This window comes from Canis lupus, chromosome 30, assembly GCF_011100685.1.
Source record: "Canis lupus familiaris isolate Mischka breed German Shepherd chromosome 30, alternate assembly UU_Cfam_GSD_1.0, whole genome shotgun sequence".
Lineage (NCBI taxonomy): Eukaryota > Metazoa > Chordata > Mammalia > Carnivora > Canidae > Canis > Canis lupus.
Genome location: NC_049251.1, coordinates 9697682 through 9721220, shown reverse-complemented (window position 1 = coordinate 9721220; position 23539 = coordinate 9697682). Strand labels below are relative to the sequence as shown.

At 37.7% G+C, this 23539-nt stretch overlaps 1 protein-coding gene across 2 annotated transcripts in view; it reads left to right on the top strand.

Moving 5' to 3' along the window:
* ZNF106 (zinc finger protein 106) overlaps nt 1-23539 on the top strand; it is a 63699-nt gene that overhangs the window by 25769 nt on the left and 14391 nt on the right. For both annotated transcript variants that reach the window (XM_038580174.1, XM_038580175.1), the window contains 11 exons: nt 4912-5112; nt 7926-10106; nt 11095-11728; nt 13584-13653; nt 14976-15130; nt 15215-15275; nt 15748-16089; nt 18197-18977; nt 19334-19389; nt 19945-20090; nt 21507-21641. In XM_038580174.1, the coding sequence (XP_038436102.1) occupies nt 4912-5112; nt 7926-10106; nt 11095-11728; nt 13584-13653; nt 14976-15130; nt 15215-15275; nt 15748-16089; nt 18197-18977; nt 19334-19389; nt 19945-20090; nt 21507-21641 (4762 nt within the window). The remainder of the gene's footprint in view (nt 1-4911; nt 5113-7925; nt 10107-11094; nt 11729-13583; nt 13654-14975; nt 15131-15214; nt 15276-15747; nt 16090-18196; nt 18978-19333; nt 19390-19944; nt 20091-21506; nt 21642-23539) is intronic.

Genomic DNA, 23539 nt, shown 5'->3' with positions numbered 1-23539 from the left:
TTCTCATTGCAATACACCAGCCTTGAAACTAAGACATTGCTATGTTGTTGCCTCAGCAGTGTTATAAGTTCTTACATGCCAGAAACCTGTAGTGTTGCTGCAATAGTCTGAGAAGTCCAAAGTCTGCTGAATAAGCACTGGGCCTCATCAGGGTACAATCTTGAATACCTATCTAAGAAGGCTATTTTTTGATGCAAAACTTGAGATGTTTAAACAAAGTCTAATTAAAGTAAGCACCTTTAAAAAGTTAAATGTAGCATATATGTATATTCTATGTCGTGTTTTGTTTTTTTTTTTTTCCATCTCTGGTTCTGTTTTGATGTTTTTGACTTGAATTTGAGATTTGGAGACAGGGAACAGAAAAACATTAGGAAAGTGAGAAATATTAAATTTTATCTTATTGCATAAAAAATAAATACAAGCTTTGATCATGATGCCAGGCTGAGTCATTTGAAGTTATTCGTATTTTAAGTAACACAGTTTTAGATTGGGCAAATTAATATATTAGTAAACATTCAGCATCTCTTTAGGATATTTGTGGAATTTTTCCATGGTCTTCGTTTCTTACTATGTGAGGGTTTGTCTTAGCAGCAATATAAAAGAGGCTTTCATTTAGATTTAGTGTGGAGAATTCTTATCATAAATATGATCTTTAACTCAATATCATTGGAAACCTATGAAATACAGTCAACCTTTGATTCTCTAAATGGGCAAAGTAGGTAGTAAGGAAAAACAATTGACAAAACTATAAAAAACAAAATCCCAGAAATCACTTACTTCTTTGGAGCATTTACTGTAGTGACAAACTCTGATCACTAATTCATACTATAGAGACAAATAGTTACTGGTCATTCTTTTTCCTTTGTCTCATCAGTTTGTGATTATTTCCTGTGGAATTCATGTTTAGTTACTGGCTTTCTGATGTTAAAACTTTGTTTCTCTTCATATTTGTGTTACTGTAATTTTTGGCTGTGATCTGGTTAAGAAATTTAAAAAGCATATGTTTTGCTTTTGATTTTGAATACAAATTTGAGAAGAAACTTTATTACTTGGTTCAAAATTTTGGACATCTGAAGCATCTCTCTCTTTTTTTTCCCCAGTATACTTATTCAGATGTGAGGCCTGTTTCTACAGATAAATGCTATTAAAAGGGCACAAACCTTTATTTATCAACCAGCTGTTGTGGTATAGTTAGAGCAAGCTTAATAAAGAAAAGCTTATGGGTAGAATATCTTAAGGCCTTGCCTTTCACACATGAGAGGAAATTGTGTGGTAACAGGATGAAGTTAATCCTCCTTTGAATGTCCTGAGGACAGTTTTTGCTTTTGTTAGTCAAGAAGTAAAGCAGTACTTTCCCCCAGCAATTACTTTATATAGTCATACAAAGTAGTATTTTAACTGATTATTGATAGAGAATTGGAAAATAGTGTCATTAAAATATTAATTCACCATTAACTTTTTAAAATATGTGGTTTCCCTAACATCATAGTAGAAGCATGAATGCCTGTTGTATGTAGAACAGGTAACATGCTTTCCTCTAAATACAGACACATTTGCATTTTTAAGAAATATGGTGGTGCTAACCTGTTCTTTCCCTAGATAAATGTGGATTCTCTCTTTTCTCTCTTTTTTTTTTTTGAAGATTTTATTTATTCATGAGAGACACACAGAGAGAGGCAGAGACAGGCAGAGGGAGAAGCAGACTCCATGCAGGGAGCCCGATGCAGGATTCGATCCTGCGACTCTGAGATCGCACCCTGGGCCAAAGGCAGATGCTCAACCACTGAGCCATCAGGCGTTCCCTTCTCTTCTCATTTTGATGTTTCTTGCAAAGATTCTCTTTTTTTTTTTTTTTTTTTTGGATTCTCTTTTTTTAAAGTAGAATTCATTTATAAGAAAAATCTTAGGAATTTTTGTTTTCGGACAGTTTGTTTTTAGTGCTTTTATTTTACACTTATTGACTATACCCCTGTGGGCAGGATCTCTTTTTGATGTTTTTCTATTAAATATAACTTTAGAACTAAAGTTAATATCCTTTCTTACAAGGAAAGCACATAGGTTTTAAAAATCTGTGTTTGAGTGTTTGTTACATATCCAACATATGCCTGTGCTTTGGGGATTGCAAAGTGTGTGGGTTTATGATTATGGATATTTATTTTTAACAAAGTTAAATATTGTCTGTATTGCATTCCTTAATATTTTAAACAGTGCAGTCTTCCAGCTGTATCTGTAAAGAGAGGGATTTTGATGGTTTGGACATGAGGAAAAGTTCTCTATTTTAGAAGGGTATAATCAGGAATTTTATTTAAGAACACCTTTAGGAAAGATGTCCCTGGTACAACAATATACAGTTTAGCATTCTACAAGTTTTTATGTAGAAAAGTAGACTAAAACGTTTTTCGTAGTTTTAGAGAATTTAAAGCTGAAAAGATTTTCTAACCAGAAAATTCAGTTGATTTAAATTTTCTTTTTAACTTTACGATTTAAGTTTAAAAAAAATTTTTTTTATTGAAATATAGTTGACACACAATGTCACATTTGCTTTCGGTGTAGGACATAATGATACAACACCTCTATGCTCACCATAAGTATGATTCAAAGTTTTATGATACTATAAAGTATGTATTCTAGTTTAGTTGCAGTGTTGAGACACTATGAACACTGGACAGATTTTTACTTACTTTTTTTTTTTTAAAGATTTTATTTATTTATGAGAGACACAGAGAGGCAGAGACACAGGCAGAGGGAGAAGCAGGCTCCCTGTGGGGAACCCGATGTGGGACTTGATCCCAGGATCACGACCTGAGCCAAAGGCAGATGCTCAACCACTGAGCCACCTAGGCACCTCTACTTACATATTTTTAACTTCTTTTTGTGTTTGCATGAGAAAAGGCTTAATTTTTGTTACACGTTAACACTTTATATGAGCTACCATAATTTTGAGAGAAGAATTTGGGGTATTCTCAGCAAACTGGAGGAATTTGAGGATTATTCTTCAGTGGAAAATGCTCAGTGGAAATAATAGATTTAAGCTTTTTGGAGGATTGTAAGGAGTTAGAATATTGATATACAAGATAATAAGGAAAATGAGATTTTTCAGGGAACCTGGTTGGAATTAATTAAAATGAATCTTAATGTCAGAGACTACATTGTATTCAGAGCTTTTGAAGTTACACAGTTCAAAAAAAGGTAAAAACTTAGGAGTTTTCTCCATTTTTCTGAGGTGTTTTCCATGATTCTCACAAGGTGAAAAACTGTTTTATTTGATTTACTGGGCATTATTTCTACTTTGTCATGCTGGACAACTATAACCATATAGTTAGCATGGTGCCCAGAATTTAGTAGGTAGTCAGCTAGATTTTTGTTTTTAAATGAATGTTCAGGTGGTCTATAACAGAAGCCATCTTTTGGTAAATGAAGTGCTCAGTTTTGAGGTTCTCTTCTGGTTGATATGAAATCTGCCATGACTTTATAGATATATTTGAGGGGAGGATGGAACAGTGTTGTGCATGTGTGTGTGTGTGTGTGTGTGGTGTGTGTGTCTGTCTTATTAAAGACAGGCATGTCTATTTGTTAAGATTGGCATAGGGAGATAATTTGTCAGTGGAGAAAACACCAACTTAAATCTACATCACTACCCTTACCATTGTTTTCCATGCTTTTCCCAGTTATTTCCCATAACTGTTCCTCCTTCCTGCTTTTCTTTTGCCTTTAGCTGAAGATGGTATTTAAGTTGGTGGCTTAGGTTAACTAGGAGAGTTACTCATTTTTCCTGAGTGTCTCTCATGTATACATGGGATATACATGGAAATAAGCTTCTACTTGTTAAATAGATAAATAAATAAATAAAAGAGATTGACACAGGAAGTGCAAAAATATCACTAGTGTATGTATACCCAAGACAAGTGATACAGAATTAAGTCTGTTGGGCCATTATTGAATGGCTTTTACTGTCTGTCCATTACACTTGTGGCCATGATGTTCAGATGTTTCTCATCAATGGCTGCATAGACAGGTGAACCAATCAAGGGACTTCAGGAAGCTAAGAAAGCTGTTAAATTATTCATCTACTATAGCTTTGGGTGTTGATTCAAGATTTTGATTTCTTAAACTGGCCAAGTATGAGATTTACCATTGACTGTATAAAGTAAAAGAAAAAGAAAACATGCTCAGTTTTAAGAACCTGGTTTTGCTTCTCTCTAAACTTTTGCATTTTCTGAAACTTGAGAAAACCATTTGTCTGGCACAGCTGTTAACTTCCTACAACTGAAATACTTTCCATTCTCTTTTAAATAAGCCTCTCTGAAGCAGAATGTAGGTCACATGTATCATCCAGACAAAAAAGTTTGCTGAGACGACTCCTATCATTTGCCCTAGGGTCCGGAATCTTCACATTCCAGGCAGAGCTCCAGCTGTCCCGATTTAGTCACCACATTGGGATTGGCTAGGCTGCCTACTCTTTTCTCCACCCCTTCACTTTCACTGGGAGAAAGCTCTTGAGCCTGAGATAAAATGTCAGCACTGTCACCAGGCTTTCTGAGTGCAGCTGGCATCATGGGTGTGCTCTAGAGCAACTTCTGTTTGCTCTGAGCCCCCTGCCCTGCCTCCCCTTTCACCATGTTTCCTCTGGCAAGATTTTAAGTACAGCAATTCAAGAAGATTTCTCCTCCTAAACTAATTATTCTGAAGTGTATTGCCTCTTGATTGCTGGAAAAGAATCTTAAAATCATTTCAAAAATAACTTATGAACAAACTTATTAAAAGTGATGAAAGGAGCATTGAAATTGATTAGCATTAATCTTTCACTGTGCGAAAGTGTGCAGTGTTTTTCAGAGGAAACTATAATAGATCTGTTGAGCGTGCCATGCCAGTGGGGAGAATTGAATGTCCCTCATCTCCCTCTTTCCCTAGGGACAGTAGTCATGAGTGCCGAGTGTGCGGGGTCACAGAAGTGGGTCTTTCTGCATATGCAAAGCACATTTCTAGCCAGTTGCACAAAGATAATGTTGACGCCCAGGAAAGAGAAGATGATGGAAAGGGAGAAGAAGAGGAAGAAGATTATTTTGACAAGGAACTCGTTCAGTTAATAAAACAAAGGAAAGAACAAAGTCGGTAAGTAATGATTTTGATTTTTAAAAAGGCTGTCTGAAATAGAATAGAGAATACATTTTCCATTTCTATACTTTTCAGCCTGTAGCTTTCAAACTTCATCGCCAAAGATTAGCTTGAGATTGCTGTCTTGTACATAAATGGTCAATGGAATTCTTTCTTGAATATGAGCTGTTTTTTAAAAAAATGAACTCAGAAAAAAAAAAACCCAACTCAGTATTGCCTCTCTATAAAAGTTAGCTATAGGTGCAGTATATCTGAAATCTTTACTATGTTTAGAACTATTTATATTGGTTCTGGGTTTTTGTTTTTTTTTGGGGGGATGGGGGGATACTAGTGAATTGTATGGTATCCAAAATTAGTGGAAAGGTATTAATGGATAAGCTTTTATATATATAAAAGATTTCTTACTATATCCATTAGGAAAAAATGTTTTGCCTGATATGAGTTAACACAGTGTTTCTACCAAATTTGATATATCCTTTATTATTTAGTATTTCAGTAAATATTTATTGAATAAATTTGTATTTTAAGTTTGACAATGTCAAAATCAGTGTAAGTTTTCTAGATTATTCTGTATAATTTGATACATACAGCTCTAATTCAAATAGTAGGCTTTTGTATTTTTGCATTACTGAGTTGTGGTCTAAAGAGTTTAATTAATGAAGCAGAAATTTTCAGATTTCTCTTTCTTTTCGGTAAGAGAGAGAGCCGTCAAGAGGCCGGGTAATTTTTTCAAGTCTTAAAATATAATGAGAAACATTATAAATTCTAAAATAAATTTGTAAAAATTCTTTCTGAATACTAGTTATACTTGGTATGCACTTCATTTTTAGTTAGATGTTTAGTATAAAGAAAATAGTTTTCACTATATGTGCTACAAGTGTTTTGAACAGGCCCTTAAAACATTAAGAGCAGCATAGTTCTTAAACTGGTTAGTTAGTTGTTTAGTCCTTCAAATGACATTGTTAATACTTTCACTATAGCTGTAGTTTACTCTTGTTTAAGAAGACTAACTTATTTTTTTTCCTTACACACTTGTGCCATCATTAGCTAATCTGTAGATGATTAAACATTTAAGTCAGAAGGTAAAGGAGCTCAATAAGTTAGATGTTCATATCATAGTTAGTCTTCTTTGAATATTCTGATATGCTTCCTTGGTGATTTATTTATAGTCATTGACTTATTTCTTTCATTTCTTCCTTCATGGGGTTTTTAAATTTAGATTGCTTTTTCTGGGCCTTGGATTTAGCTACATGCCGCTGTCCCCTCGATCTAGCTAATTTACTGTGATCTAGGAAGTCTTGATCTTGTGACAGATTTATTGTCTGATTCTCCCATTTCTGGATCCCATCAGCGTAGCCTAGTCAGTATTTCTTTGGTTGTCAAAAGTTGTATACTGCTTAGAAACAAAAGATAAAAGCACTTTGGTGTTACAAAAATCCTGCATATGCATGTAATAACACTTGCCACTTGGGGACTTAGGGTCTCCTGTTTAGAAATAGTTTTAATTTATAATGTAAGTGGATGTTTGAACTTTCAGGTAAACTAACTTTTTAATTCCATCTGTGGAAAAGGAGGAAATTCCGATTTATGTCCAAAATTTTGGAGACCGAAGCTTTTAGAACCAGTTCAAGTCACTGCTGAGTTTAAGTCACTAAGAGAAGGGAGCCCAACAGTAAAAACTTAGTTTGGGGATTTTGGGTCTAGAGTCAGACTGCCAAGGATCACATACTGCTTCCTGGCTGTCTTACTTCAGGCAAGCTCCTCAGCCTTTCTGGTACTCAGTGTCCTCATCCAAAAAGTAGGAATAAGAAGAATAATTGCTTCAGGGCCATGAAAAGTAAATGAGATATTCTATATAAAGTGCTTAAAATGCCTGACACTTAGTAGGTACTCAGTACATTTTAGCTAGAATTAGTTTTTTGAGCACCTACCTCATGTTAAGTACTAGGCCAGGCATACCATGGGCAGTTTGTAGAGGAAAGAGATTTTATACCTATTCCTGTGATGTTTACTTAAGTTTATTCACAGTTCTTTGGGCTCCTTGTCAAACACAAATAGTTGAAACAGCTGTAGCTTTATAAAAACCTCTAGCTCATGGAGCTCCTAATAGCACTGACTGCTGGTACTGCTTATTTGGTGTGTGCTATTTTACTCCTGTTTGTGATCTTACTTTCTCAGCTAGGCTGTAAGCCTTTTAGGAATGAACTATACATAAAATTTTTCTTTCACCACAAACAGTCATTGAATGTGTGCTTAATAAAGTGTTTAGTTAATTAATGAAAGTGATAATGCAAAGTGAAATCTGAGCATTTAAAATAGGTTAAGAAACTGGGTTTTGGAGAAAGAACTTATAACTGGAAAAATCCACAGTATTAAGAGTCACTGTGCTTAAGTAGTATTAATTATAACTAGCCAAAGCTACAGAATATAATTGTGCTTCTTTTTAAACAACTGCATAATGTAAAAATAATAATTGGATGATAGGGACAAAAGCCCCAGAACATGCTAAGAAAAATAGGAGTAGGAAATAGTAAGAAAAATAGGAGCAGGTGGGTACTATAAATGTGTTATATTTTTAACATTTCTGAGGTGATAACAGAAACAAGATACTGTTTAATGTCTAAATCAGTAAATTGTGAAATATAAGTTGAGCTCTATCATTTAAAGATAAGAAAGCTGCCACTATTAGAAATAAAAATAGATTCTATGTTCTAAGGAAAGAGATACATAGTAGGAAGTTTGATGGGTTATGCTTGTAAAGGAAGCATGATGATTTCTTTAAATCTCTCATGGAAAACTGTTTCTTCCAGGCAAGATGAACCTTCCAATAGCAGCCAAGAAATAAACTCTGATGACAGGCGACCCCAATGGAGACGAGAAGACCGAATCCCTTACCAAGACAGAGAGAGCTATAGTCAGCCAGCATGGCATCATCGTGGACCTCCTCAGCGAGACTGGAAGTGGGAGAAAGATGGCTTTAATAATACTAGGAAAAACAACTTTCCACATTCTTTGAGGAATAATGGTGGACCAAGAGGATGTTCTGGGTGGCATAAGGGAGTTGCAGGAGGCTCCTCAACTTGGTTTCACAACCACAGTAATTCTGGAGGTGGTTGGCATTCAAATAGCGGAACGGTAGATTGGAATCATAATGGTACAGGAAGGAATTCCAGTTGGCATTCTGAGGGAACAGGTGGCTTTTCCAGTTGGCATATGAACAGCAGTAACGGAAACTGGAAATCCAGTGTACGTAGTACAAATAGTTGGAATTACAGTGGCCCTGGAGACAAATTTCAACCAGGCAGAAACAGAAATTCTAACTGTCAAATGGAAGACCTAACTATGCTATGGAACAAGAAATCTAAGTCAAACAAATATAATCAAGAGAGATATAGTTGGCAGCGGCAAGAAAGCGACAAAGTTGGTACAGCTGCCACGTACAGAGTTCCTTCTGAAGGATTTACAAGTGATAAATTTCCTTCAGAAGGCTTACTTGACTTCAATTTTGAGCAGCTAGAAAGCAAAACTACTAAACAGACAGATACCATAACTTCCAAAATTGGTGGGAAGAATGGCAGTGCAGCGAGGGAAAAGCTCCATCGCTGGACTCCTTACCCTTCCCAGAAGACTCTGGATTTACAATCAGGAATGAAAGAAGTCACTGGTAATAAGTCAGAAATGATAGATAAGCCTTTCTTTGACTTTAGCTTGACAACCACAGGAACACCAGAGACCCAGATCGATGAAACAAATAATTCCCCAACGATGAAAACACAAAAAGAAACACATACTGGATCTCTTAGTCACAAAGCCCCTTCTGACTGCACTGCTTCCTATGAGGCAGTGAGAGATTGCCCCATTCCAGAAAAACACGAACAAGAACTTAACCTAAGTAAGATGCCATCATTAAAATCTGGACTCCTTCCAATTCCAGTCACCAAATCAGTTCCTCAAAAGCCAGATTTAAAGAATCCCTCAAAAAACACCAAAACAAATTCTTTTTTTCCTGGAGAACACGCAAATCCCTTGAACAAACCCACTATAGAAGAGAATCATGGGTCTTATATAACCAAATTGCGAAGTTCATGTCCTCATGTTTTAAAAGGGAATAAAAGTACATTTGGCATTCAGAGAGAATCTGATGAAAATTTAGGTGACACATTACAAAAAGCCAAAGAGATGCTACAGTGTCATGAGTCATTGCAAAATCCACTTCTTGGCACTTCTAAAAGGACCAGGAACTATGCAAAAGCAAGTAGGAATGTAGAAGAGTCTGAAAAAGGATCTTTGAAGATAGAGTTTCAGGTACACACATTAGAAGATGAAAGTGATGGGGAGCTATCTGACATGGAGAAGCATGGAACAAAACTTGGAACCGTGGGCTCTGCCACTGCAGAAATGTTACCCTGCAGCACTCATATCACTGATGAAAAAGAGGAGGATGACCAAAACTCGAAAACATGTAGAAAACTATCCACTAACACATGTAATGTGACAGTTCATCAGAAGGAACCTGAGTTACAAATGACATCTGCAGCCAGTTCACACTCTGGCTTACTGCTAGACTTGAAAACTTCTCTAGAAGATGCACAGGTTGATGACCCTGTTAAATCTCATGTATCTTATGAAACAGAAGGCTTTGAGGGTGCTAGTTTGGATGTAGAGCTTCAAAAAAACGATATAGGTCAGTCCTCAGGCCCTCTTCTGCCTGAACTCAGTAAGCTTGGCTTTCCTGCCTCACTCCAGAGAGATCTAACCCGGCACATTAGTTTGAAGAGCAAAACTGGAGCACACCTTCCTGAGCCAAACCTCAATAGTGCTCGTCGCATTCGCAATATTAGTGGCCATAGAAAGGGTGAGACAGAGAAGGAATCTGGGCTCAAGCCAACCCTTCGGCAGATTCTAAATGCATCTCGGAGAAATGTCAACTGGGAACAGGTCATCCAGCAAGTAACCAAGAAAAAGCAAGAGCTAGGCAAAGGCTTGCCCAGGTGTGTACCTCCTTTTTCTCTTTTAAACTTACCCTTTCACCCTATCAAGAGAATTCTGCTTGTTATATTTAATTAAATGTCTGTAAAAAATATATATATATAGTAGATGTCTGTTTTAAATATCAAAGAGTGGCTGCTACTCTATAATAAATGCAATAGAGTGTTTCTGAGCAGAGAACTCAGGTTGCAAAGAAGCACATCAGCCTCTAGGGAACGTAGAAAAAAATATCAGAAATCCATCATTTTAGTTATAGGGGCTAGAAAGTGACCACATGAAAAAGTATATCTAGAGATGTGTATCTAGATCTAAATGAGCAGTGCAGTTTTTAAGTGTCACTGTTCTTACTGCCTTTTACTCAACCTGTGAACAGCTACCCTTTTACTCTGGGCATCGTATTTGTGATCACAAAATACTTTCTCTTAAATACTTGTTTTATGTTTTGGCTATTCATCTTATGTTGAGGTACTAAACTTTTCTGAATGATAAAGCAGCATTCAGCATAGGTCTACTATATGAAAATCTGTCTTCTGTATTATAATTATATAGCCCTTTAGGCTTAAATTTGTATCCTTGTTGAAACAACGTATTTATTGCGCACCCTCTTCTATCATTTGAATATTGAGATTATAAAGTTCTTGTTCTTAGCCTAGTTCCTGACACTTGTGAATGCTCAGTAATGGTTGGTTTTGGTTTGTATGCTGTTAAAAAATTATTATTGTTGGTTTAGAAAAGCTCCATACTAATAAAACTATCAATTTTCATTTCATCAGATGTATTCTCATACTGTGTACAAATCTCTAATTTAGTACTTGTTAAATTATAGTACTTACAAACATTTATTCTGTGTCTGGAACACTTAACTAGACTGTGAGCTTTGAGGGCAGAAACCATCTTATTTATATTTATAATCAATCTCATTAAGTGGTGCCCCCTCTCCCCTAAGCATGTCTGATTTATAGGGTTTTTTTTTCTTTGTTTTTTCTTAAGGTTTGGCATAGAAATGGTGCCTCTAGTTCAAAATGAACAAGAGGTCTTGGATTTGGATGGGGAGCCTGATCTGTCCAGTCTAGAAGGATTCCAGTGGGAAGGTATTTCCATTTCTTCGTCTCCTGGGTTGGCAAGGAAGCGAAGCCTTTCTGAGAGCAGTGTGATCATGGACAGGGCTCCTTCTGTTTATAGCTTCTTCAGTGAGGAAGGTACAGGCAAAGAAAATGAGCCCCAACAGATTTTTTCACCTAGTAACTCGTTGAGGGCTGCGCAGAGTCAGACAACAACCATGGGCCTTAAGCAGGAGGTGACACCTCTGGCTGCCTCTTTAAGAACAGGTGAAAGGGCTGAAAATGTTGCTAGTCAAAGGCGACATAGCGCACAGTTGTCCTCTGACCGAACGATACCTCTGATGCACTTGGCCAAAGACCTGAACAGTCAGGAGAGTTCTACACCACCTTCAGAGAACCAGAATACCCAGGAGAGTAATGGAGAAGGAAATTCTTTATCGTCAAATACATCCTCAGCCCTTGGAATCTCCAGTTTGGCAGACGCAGCCACAGACAGTAGCTGTACCTCTGGCACTGAACAAAACGACGGCCAGAATGTGAGAAAGAAACGAAGAGCCACTGGAGTGAGTATGATTGCCCATGCTTGTTCATAGGACATTTCACATGGTGATTTGGCTATTACAAGATTTAACCCTTTAATTTTTTCTGGGTTCTGGGATTATGCTTCTCCCTACACTGAAGTAGGTTTATGAGGCTCTTTACTTTCATATTCTTATCCTATTGGTTTCTTTCTTTCTTTCTTCTTCTTCTTTTTTTTTTTTTAAGGTTTTATTTATTTATTTGTGAGAGACACAGAAAGAGAGGCAGAGACACAGGCAGAGAGAGAAGCAGGCTCCCTGTAGGGAGCATGTTACCAGGACTCAATCCCAGAACCCTGGGATCACGATCTGAGCCAAAGGCAAAGATGCTCAACCACGGAGCCACCCAGGTGTCCCATCCTATTGGTTTCTTTCACTGAGTAATTCTACTAAGTTAGATGTAACTGAATATGAATGTACAGTACTAGGAAAATATGAAGTCATCTCTAAAACTGTCTCTACGTCAATGATTCTTTGTTATCACCTGACCAAGGAGTAAGCCACATCCTCAGCTGTAACTCTGTTTTCATGATGCATTCTGTACTGCTGCTAAAGAAAGGCACTCTAGTGTTACATTTCTAGGGCACGAATGCTTGTTAGGCCCAGGACTGTTGAGCTTATCACTAAGGTAGTTTTCACACTACTAGAGTACATCTGTGTGAACATAGTCTTAGAAATAGTTTTAGTCTTGAGCACCTGGGTGGCTCAGTGGTTGAGCGTCTGTCTTCAGCTCAGGTCCCAGAGTCCTGAGATCGAGTCCTGCATCAGGCTCTCCACAGAGATCCTGCTTCTCCCTCTGCCTGTGTCTCTGTCTCTCTCTCTGTGTGTCTTCATGAATAAACAAATAAAATCTTAAAAGAAATAGTTTTAGTCTCTGTTATTCAGTATTTTGTACCTTAGTTGTGCAGCTTGGCCCCTTCTGAACCCATTCCTTCACTGACACCACTTCTCTTCTGGCATCTCTGTCACTAATATTGCCTAACCCTCTCAGGAAGCCTTTCTGAAAAGAAAGAGTTCCTGGTACTGGTGTCTGGAATGTGACACTGTGGGAAAATGGGCTCTTTCCTTTAAGACCAAGGCAGTTTAGCAGAGTAGTTGAGGCCTTGGCTTGTAGACCTGAGTTCAAATTCCAACTTTGGTCCTTTGAGTTGGACATTGTAGTGGATATTGTTGGATGAGAGTTGGTCCTGTAACAAAGCTGATATCTAGGGGATTGTCTCATAGATAATTTAGCTTTTTGTCATAAAGATTTTGTTGTAAAGATTTCCTAGTAAAGTAGAAACTGTGCCCCAATGAAATCAGGTATGTGCATTACTGGCTTTGTCCATACCTCTGACTGTCCTTTACTTTCCCAACATGAAATGCTATGCCATAGCCCCAGTGCTTCACCACCTCTAGGATGCTAGGAAGGTCTTGACCTTAGATTCTGTTCTGGGGTTTTTTGTTTGTTTTTTTAAAGATTTTATTTCATTTTAAAGCAGGGGAGAGAGCATGAGCGAAAGAGGAAAGGGAAGGAGAATCTCAAGCAGACTCCATGCTGAGCTTGCAGCCTGATGTGGTGCTCAGGCTCACAACCCCAAGATCACGACCTGAGCTGAAACCAAGAGTTGGACACCTAACCCACTGTGCCACCCAGGAGCACCTGTTTTATTATCTTTTTAATCAGATACATTCAACTAATATTTAAGTTCATACCTTATGCATTGGATTCCTAGTATCCTGTTGGAGATGATAGCAGCAATGAAGAACAAAGTATAATGGTCTTAGAGTTTGTTTTTTTCCTTTCCTGGGTAATGGCCTTTACACATTTAGTATTACTCAGTTTTCTTTCTCTTCTCAGGATGGATCTTCTCCTGAACTCCCAAGTCTTGAGAGAAAAAACAAAAGAAGGAAAATTAAAGGAAAGAAAGGTATAGTGCAAATATTCTGAACAAAAAGAAATTGTTCTTACAGCAATTCAGCCTTTTTACAACTTGACACAGAGTATAATTGTGATTATCAAATAGTGATCATCCATTTATTATTATTTTTTGACATTTTTGTTGTCTTAAGGGCATAGAAAAGTTTGTTTGTTTGTTTGTTTGTTTTACCATATCCAGTTGTAGCTATAGAAGAAATGTTTGATGCCACATAGACCCATAAGCTAAAGTTAATATATATCTTGGACAAATTGAGTTCAGCATAAAGTCAGAAAGTCTTATTGGGCCTTTTCAGTGGTGAAGAGGAATAGGTTCTTTAGTAAAAATTTTGTCTCTTGGTTGTTCATAGCCATTTCTCTCAATTTTCATTTTTGAGGTATCTGTGTTGCTTCTCTTAAATTGAGAGAAGTTGTTAGAGTCATTCCCTCTACACTTCTGTGATTCTTGCTTTCCCCTGACTCAGCCCTTTCTGCTCTAAGAGCTAGGGTCAGAAGTGATTGAATGAACCTTGGGTGGTTGGATGTGATGGATAAGGTAGGAGTCATGGATGACCCCAGTTTCTGGCTGAGGCATCTTTGGGGATGATGGTATTATTTGTAGAGCTGGAAAACTCCCATAAGAGGAGGACAGTGATGAGTCCCCTTTTGGATCTTTTGAGTTAATGAATCTTAGAGACACCTTAGTAAAGATATCAAAGTAGTAGTTGGGTATGTGGTTCTGGAGTTTAGGGAAGACATCTTGACTTACTGAATGGGAAAGAGACAAAGATAATACATACATGTGGTAGGACATTTTATTTAAAGTAACTTTAAATGTACTATCTCGAAGCTATATTTTTTCAGGAAGTTTTCTCTAAGAAAGCGAACTATTTTATGGTAACTAAGAGACTAGAAGAATAGGGATTGGGAAGAGAGTGTAAGCTGTTCACATCTGGGGCTCAATCTAAGCAAAAGAAGAGGGTGGCAGATAAAGGAAAAATGAGAATTGAAATGTATGACAGTTGCTCTGCCTGGGGCAAAGATTGCACTTGGAAGGGAAGTGGTGGAAGATGGTGATGAGGTAAGATGGTACCGTATATGACAGCACACTTGAACCTATGAATTACCTCCATCTTACCGATTCTTTTGGTTTAGCTCTGACATCAGTCTCAACACAACAGCATGATTTGTGAGATCTGATGAGTCTCCAGTCACCTGTTGAAGAGCAAATACGGGCTTATCCTAGAGAACTGATACAATTCCACCATCTCTGGAGCTGTATTATTAAGGAGTCCTCTCCAGTATCAAACTGAGCCTTACGGTTTCTTTTGGCAGAACGTTCTCAGGTTGACCAGCTGCTGAATATTTCTTTAAGGGAGGAAGAACTAAGCAAATCACTGCAGTGCATGGATAACAACCTTCTGCAAGCCCGTGCAGCACTGCAGACAGCATACGTTGAAGTTCAGAGGCTACTTCTGCTCAAGCAGCAGGTAACCAAGGATGGAACATTTAACAAGAATGGATCATCTCTAAAGTTGGATTTCAAAATGCTTAACAAATTACTTTATTTTTAGATAACTATGGAGATGAGTGCACTGAGGACCCATAGAATACAGATTCTACAGGGATTACAAGGTATTCTGGAGAGAATCTGATGGATTAGATCCTCTGTAACTTATTTCTTTGTTATCTATACGGGGAATTGAAGTAGTCATGAAAAGGTCATATGTTTTCTCTCCTGTCTCCTTGCTTTCATCCTTTTATAGAAGGGCCTGTGAGACTATACCCCCAAAATGCTTAGCAGCAGGGGCAGTATGTTACAGAAAGAACCTTGGGTTAGGAATCAAAAGACCTGGGTTCAAATCTTGCTTTTCCATTAGTAACTATATGACTTTGGGTAAGTCACTTAAAATTTAAAAATGGAATGCTAATACCTATTTTGCCTGTGTCCTTGTTGGTCATATAGATTTTATGACAGTGTATTTCAAAGAATTATGAGGGACTTCAGAATTCTTTTGTAATCTTTAAAAATACAGATTGGCTCTGAAATGAATGACTTTTCAGAAACCATTTTTGCATTTGTACATATGTATGTCTCCCATTCTAGAAACATATGAACCTTCTGAGCGCCCAGACCAGGTTCCTTATAGCCTTCCACGAGAGCCAAGGAACAGTAGATCTCAGACATCTGCTGATGCCACACTGCTGCCTACTCCCTTTTTCCCAGTTTTTCTGGAGCCTCCATCTTCCCACATGTCTCCATCGTCCACTGGAGTCCCTCTCCAAGTAACCACATCTCCTACTTTCCAAGCCCATGGCAGTGTTCCTGCTCCAGACTCCTCAATTCAGATTAAACAAGAACCCATGTCTCCTGAACACGACGAGAGTGTGAATGCTGTGTCACAAGGCTCTGATGACAATGTGTCCAAGGAATTACTGCAAGCTAATAGTACGTAAACTTTTCTGAGGATTAACGGTAACCTGGCAGTGGGTCTAGCGCAGTTTTAGGTCAGTGACGTAGTCATATTTGCCCATTAAAACTAAAGTTGCTAGAATTAATTTTTCTTGAAATTCCTTCACTTAGAAGGATTGTTATTTTTGAGAGAGACTGCACATTTGTGGTTGGGGAGGGGCAGAGGGAGAGAGAGAGTCTTAAGCAGGCTCCACACCCAGTGCCGAGCCTGATGCAGGGCTTGATCTCTTAACTCTGAGATCATGATCTGACCTGAAATCAAGAAGTTTGGCTAACTGACCCATCCAGGCACCCCTTAGGAGGATTATTTAAATATCAATAACTTTTTTCTCAATTTTCCCTAATCTAGGATTACTAAACGGACTTTGCATTAGCAAAGGTTCCATAATGAGGATTGGTGCAGAATTGTTTGTTTTGTTTTGTTTGTTTGTTTGTTTGGGGGTTTTTTTGTGAGATAAATTAAGTTGAACTTAGTTAAGTTCCTAGATAAGCTATATCTTCTGAATTTCTCAGCACTTAACTTTATCATTTAAAAGCAAGGCTGGACTAATATAAGCCTAAGAGGCAGGTGGCCATGATTAAGGGCAGAGGACACTGGATTTGGAATCATCAGTAAGAACTTGAGTGGTTTTGAGAAATAGCCAGTTTTTGCTCTTCATAAAATAACATTCACCTGGTTACCATTTGAGACTAACTTCTAAGCTATTTTAAACTTTATCTGAAGTTTTTATAACCAAAATGGTGCTATACTGAAAATTAAGTAAAAATAAACTGCCATTGTGTGATCTGAACAAAAGCAAAAAGTCTGAAAAATTACCTTAGCTTTTGCTACCTGTTGCAACACTAACCTAGATATATATCTCAAATGTATATTTCATTTTGAATTTTGTTGTCTTTGTGTAAATAGTAATCAGTATTTAAAAAAAAATGGTAAAGTATTATAGTGACTTTTTAAGATAATATTTTTAAATGGCTTTTATTAAATTTTTTCCTCTGCAAAATAATTCATGCTCATGTAAAAAATGGAAAACTATAAAAATGTAGATATGTTATTTCAGTCTTAAATTATAAATGTTTGTGTGTTTACCTGTAAACTTTATACAAAGAGAAAATCAGTCTGTTATAACCTAACTTTTTTCTTTTTGATATATCTTGATCATTTTCTTGTGTCACAAAAATAATTCATCTGAAATATTTTAATTTTACTAGTTGAATAATACTTGAGAAGTTGCATAATATGGATGTGGTAATTTATATAATCTCCATTGAATATTTAGTTTTTATCTTTTTTTTTTTTAAGAATTCTGTAGAACACTACATTGTGTATGTCTTTGAGTATGTCTGTGGTTATTTCATCAGTTTAAATTCCTCAGCATAAAATAACTAAGTCAAAGAAAATAGACATTTTTAAGTCAGCTGGCTTTTTAACTGCTCTTATGTAGCCAAACTGGATGATGTATCATTGACAGTTTTACCAATGGCATAGTGAAAACATCTAAGAAATAAAGGTGAAAGCGCTTCAGCTAAGTAGATATTTAAATGTCTACCAAGAATAGGGGCACCTGGGTGGCTCAGCACCTGTCTTCTGCTCAGGTCATGATCCTGGGGTCCTGGGATCAAGCCCCATGTCTGGCTTCCTGCTCAGCGGGAAGTCTGCTTTTCCTCCCTTTGTCCCTCCCCCTGCTCATGCTTTGTCTCTCAAATAAATAAATAAAATCTTGGGGGGGAAAAAAAAGTCTATCAAGAATAAAACATAATGTTAAATATGTGGACATTTCAAACAAGAAAAAAAGAAAAAAGATGGGTAGAAATGGTCCATGCCCATAAAAAGCTTTTATACAGTATAAAACATGCATGCTATTTGTGAGATCAACGCAGGGCAAAGTGTAGTAAGTGCTATAATAGAAATTTTTGCAGGTTATGGAAAGCTGATGGGTGATACAACTGCTTTAACATTCATAGCTTTACTCACTTACCACTGAAAGGTGGTTATTTGGTAGAGATTTGATCATTGATAAACAATGGCAATTTATGATGTTAAATAAACACAAAAGATGTAATAATTCTTTTCTTCTCAATTCAGGAGAGAACAGTGACAGTTGTCCAGTTTATCCAGTTATCACTGCAACGTTGTCCTTATCAGAGGTCACAGAAAGTTTCCATGAGCCTAGCCAAGAACTGAAGTTTTCCACAGAGCAAGGAAATACCAGGAACAGAGGAAATACCCCCTCCTCCCAACCAACTGGTCTTCCAGGCATAAATAAAGAAGATGAAGAGGCAGTTAAAGGCAACAGCGGGTCTGAGGCCTGTACCAGTTCTTTTCCAAGATTGTCGTTTGTTTCCGAAACCCCCTTAGAGAGGGAGCCCCACTCCCCAGCTGACCAGCTAGAACAGCAGGCAGAGTCTACTCTGACATCAGCTGAAACTCGAGGAAACAAGAAAAAGAAGAAACTTAGGAAAAAGAAAACACTTCGGGCTGCTCATGTTCCTGAGAACAGTGACACTGAACAGGATGTATTTACTGCTAAACCAGTAAGGAAAGTAAAGACTGGAAAGTCAGCTAAAGGGGGGAAGGTAACAACCTCCACCTGGGAAGATAGTAGAACTGGCCCAGAACAAGAGAGTGTCAGGGATGAGCCAGATAGTGACTCGTCTCTGGAGGTCCTAGAAGTCCCTAATCCTCAATTGGAAGTGGTGGCCATTGAATCTTCTGAATCTGGAGAAGAGAAACCAGACAGTCCATCTAAAAAGGATATTTGGAACTCCACAGAGCAAAACTCATTAGAAACTTCTCGTTCTGGTTGTGATGAAGTTAGCTCTACCAGTGAGATTGGCACTCGTTATAAAGATGGTATCCCTGTAAGGTGAGGATGTTGTGCTGGTCCAATCAGAACAGCTTACACCATTGTTCTTTTCTTAAAAAACAGAACCTTTGGTTATGAATCAGTTTTTAAATGAATCAAATGTATAGAAAATCCAATAAAGATTATGGGTATGGAAGAATGAAACCTTGGCAATGGGGATTTTCTACTTTCTCATTTATGTTGTAAATATTTACTTGTATCTCTTTTCATATAGAAGTTTCAGATGGAAAAACTTATCTCTTCTGTTACTGCTGTGTTGCCCATTGTTTAGAACAATCCTTTGAGCCAGGAAATTATAAGTTTTACTGCCTGTCCTATTCACAGGTTCTAAAAAGATGTTTGCTATTATTTTGTAGTGTGGCAGAAACTCAGACTGTGATCTCCTCCATTAAAGGATCAAAGAACTCTTCAGGTATTGGTATATTCACCTTTATTTAAATTAGCCACAGAAAAAGCTTACAAATAATAGAGCCAGGGTTTAAATAGGCCTGTAGAATGGGGTGGGGTGGGATGATCATCACCAAGAGGATTGCTTCAACCAGCAATTTTGGTATCTGTAAATCCTAAATACTGCCGTTTTATAGTTTCTTATTCTCATCTGTCTTATCTGTTCAACTACTGAGTATTAAGGTTTCATTGGCTTCTGGGGGGTTTGCTTTGAGAAGGAGCTGCTTAAAGAATAATGCCTTATTCAACAAAATAACTGGCAGCAGAAGGGAGAATGTGGAGAGAGATTTGGTACTTTCAGGTTCATTCAAAAAATAAGTATCTTTTTTTCCTAAGTGAGAGGCCTTTTCTGCCTTCTCTTGTTATGAAGTCTTCATAATGAAGATCATTAATGAAAAATGTGTTTTGCTAGGGGAGCAAGGTTTTGAGGAGAATCCAGGGACCACTATATAGTTTTAATTTTTGAGTATCTTTTCACACAAAAGCAGACATGTCTCTGAAACATATTCTTGTTTTCCAGAAATATCTTCCGAGCCAGGAGATGATGATGAGCCCACAGAAGGGGCCTTTGAGGGGCACCAAGCTGCAGTGAATGCAATTCAGATATTTGGGAATTTACTGTACACCTGTTCAGCAGATAAAACTGTCCGAGCTTATAATCTAGTGGTGAGTTGGTAAATCAATTTGAATGTTTTTGCAGGTTTTAGGAACTCAAGTTCACACTCTCTTAAATAATAGGGGAATCTATTTGCTGTCCAGAGATGAGGTGAGTTTTAGACTAACTGTAGATAAGGTTGCTGCAGTGGCTTGGCAGGATCTCTGGGTACTTAGCTTCTTTCTGGCTGTCCACTCTGCTTTCTCTGGTATCACCTCTTCCTAAAGCTTGTCCTAAAGCTCATTCTCCTCTTGCTCACAGACAGATGTCAGAAGCCCTTGGGGTTTCTTCTTCCTCCCATCACCAAAAAAATAAAAAACAAAAATGGTCCTATGCGGACCTATGTGTCCTATGTGGACAACCACTTGGCAAAGGGAGATGAGATGACAGCAGTAGGCTTGGCCAGTCAGTTTCTAGCCCTGGTGTTGCTGAAAAGGTCAGTCATATAGATATTACAAAATAGGATAGAAGGAATATTGGAGAAGTGCTAGAGGAGGCATTTTTCCTCACAGTTGATTAATTGTGCCAAGTTACTAAGGAGAACAGCATTGTCTATTCATACTTAGTATAATCTGATACTCACATTTAGTATAATCTGATGCTCATTACTCTCAATTTTCATAGGATGAACTTTTGAGGTTTGAATTTGGCGTATGTCAAACTAATTTGCTTTATCATTGATGATAACCAAGAAACTTTAGGCTGAACACCAGGAAAGTATTTGAAATTCCTAAAGTCCTTGAAAGTCAAAAGGCTAGATGATGGACCATGAAAATGTGTTCTCTCTAGGCAACAGGTCTCATTAGCCTAGTGATCTGAAGGGGAAATGGGGATGACTGAAGGAAGGGAACAGAGGTACCAGGGAGTATGAGTGTAACATTTAGGGGATCGGTTGTCACTCTGGATTGCAAGATAAATCTATCTATGTATGTACATTTGAAGTGGGTCTCTGTGCATGAAGATAACATTTAGGATGCTCCCTTGTGAAACCATCCCCGGACCACTATGGCCTGTGATAACACCATCTTTGAATATTGTGGAACATTCTCTCCGAAGTTATTGATGAAATGCAGGAACTTATTTGGGAAGTTAGCTACAGTTTGGATTTGTCAGACCTTTGGTCCATATGTTGGAGAGCCTTGCCCTAGGCATTAATTAAAATATTACTCTATCTTAAAGCAGATTGACCTAAGTATTTTTGGTATGGCTGAGCTAACATAGCTGAAGTACTTAGTTCCTGTGACTGTTTACTGGGCATTTAGTGAACAGATACTTACTGAGCACCTTTTGTATACCAAGCACTAACCTAGGCACTGAGGATACAGTAGCAAACTGTATGTTTTAGCATTTTTGTTGTTGTTGAGGAAATGTGTTACCTAATGCTTAATGTATCCACAAGCAATGATCTGATATGTGCTTGACTTTAGAGTCGGAAGTGCATTGGTGTCTTTGAGGGGCATGCCTCCAAAGTGAACTGCCTCCTGGTAACCCAAACCTCTGGGAAGAATGCTGCACTTTACACTGGTTCCAGTGACCATACCATTCGCTGCTATAATGTCAAGGTAAGTGAGGCCAGAGAAATCAAAAGTGATCATTTACACTGCTTTACTGTATTTACTGTATAGAGTGGAGACACTAAGACACTCTATTCTGTCCACATTCTTATTCTTTTTTTTTTTTTTTTTTTTTTAAGATTTTACTTATTTATTCATGAGAGACAGAGAAAGAGAGGCAGAGAACACAGGGAGAGGGAGAAGCAGGCTCCCTGCAGGGAGCCCAGTGTGAGACTCAATCCTGGGACTCCAGGATCATGACCTGAGCTGAAGGAAGATGCTCAACCACTGAGCCACCCAAGTGTCCCCATTCTTATGCTTCTGAGCCTATTTAGTACAGGCATACCTCAAAGATACTGCAGGCTAGGTTCCAGGCCACTAGAATATCAGTAAAATGAGTCAAATGAATTTTTTGGTTTCTTGATGGAAAGTTATATTGATGCTATACTGTATTCTATTAGGTGTGCAGTGGCATTATATCTAGAAAAACAGTGTATGTACCTTAATTAAGAAATACTTTTTTTTCTTCTCCACAGAGAGAGGAAAAAAGGAAAAGAAAAATAATACTTTATTGCTAAACAAATGCTAATCATCATCTAAGTTTTCAGTGAGCTGTAGTCTTTTTGCTGGTGGAGGAGGGTCTTTCCTCTATGTTGATGGCTGCTGACTGATGAGGAAGGGGTGGTTGCTGAGGGCTGGGGTGGCTACAGTTATTTCTTAAAATAAGACAAAAGTGAAGTTTGCTACCTGGATCGACTTCCTTTCATGAATGATTTCTCTGTAGTGTGTAATGCTGTTTGATAGCATTTTACCCATGGTAGACTTCTTTAAAAATTGGAGTCCCATGTTCTCAAACCCTGCCACTGTTTTATCAACTAAGTTTGTGGAATATCCTAAACCCTTTCTATCATTTCAACAACCTTCACGGCATCTTCATGAGGAATAGATTCCATCTCAAGAAACCACTTTCTTTTTCATCCATAGGAAACACCTCCTCTTCCATTACAATTTTATCATGAGATTGCAGCATTCAGTCATGTCTTCAGGCTCCACTTTGCATTCTAGTTCTTTTGCATTCCTACTACATCTCCAGTTACTTCCTCCCCTAAAGTCTTGAATCCCTCATTCAAAGTCATCCATGAGGGCTGGAATCAACCTCTTCTAAACTCCTGTTCACATTGATATTTTAACTTCTTTCCTTAATGGCATCTAGAATGGTGAATCCTTTCCAGAAAGTTTTCAGTTTATTTTGCCCAAACCCATCAGAGCAATCACTATCTTATAGCCTTGCAAAATGTATTTCTTAAAAAATAAGACTTGAAAGTTGAAATGACCCCTCCATTCATGGGCTGCAGAGTGGATGTTGTGTTAGCAGGCATGAAAACAACATTAATCTTGTTGTACTTCTCCATTAGATCTGTTGAGTGACTAGGTGCCTTTCAGTGAGCATTCATATTTTAAAATGAATATTTTTTTCCTTTTTATTATGGTATATATCTGGTTCCCCTATAAAACTACAAAAAAAAAATCTCACATGGGTTAACCAGAGGCAATTGAATTTTAACATTTGGGCATGTTTATTGTCTTTTTCTTTATTTCACAATATTATACATGGCATTTATATTTGTAATTTTATGGGAGAAAATTGAATAATTTCTGAAAATGACTCTTAGCGGTATAAAAGAGGTTTGGGAAAAGAGGTCAAAAACTTTGACAGCGGGATCCCTAGGTCGCGCAGCGGTTTAGCGCCTGTCTTTGGCCCAGGGCGCGATCCTGGAGACCCGGGATCGAATCCCACTTCGGGCTCCCGGTGCATGGAGCCTGCTCCTCCCTCTGCCTGTGTCTCTGCCTCTCTCTCTCTCTCTCTCTCTCTGTGACTATCATAAATAAATTTAAAAAAAAAAATT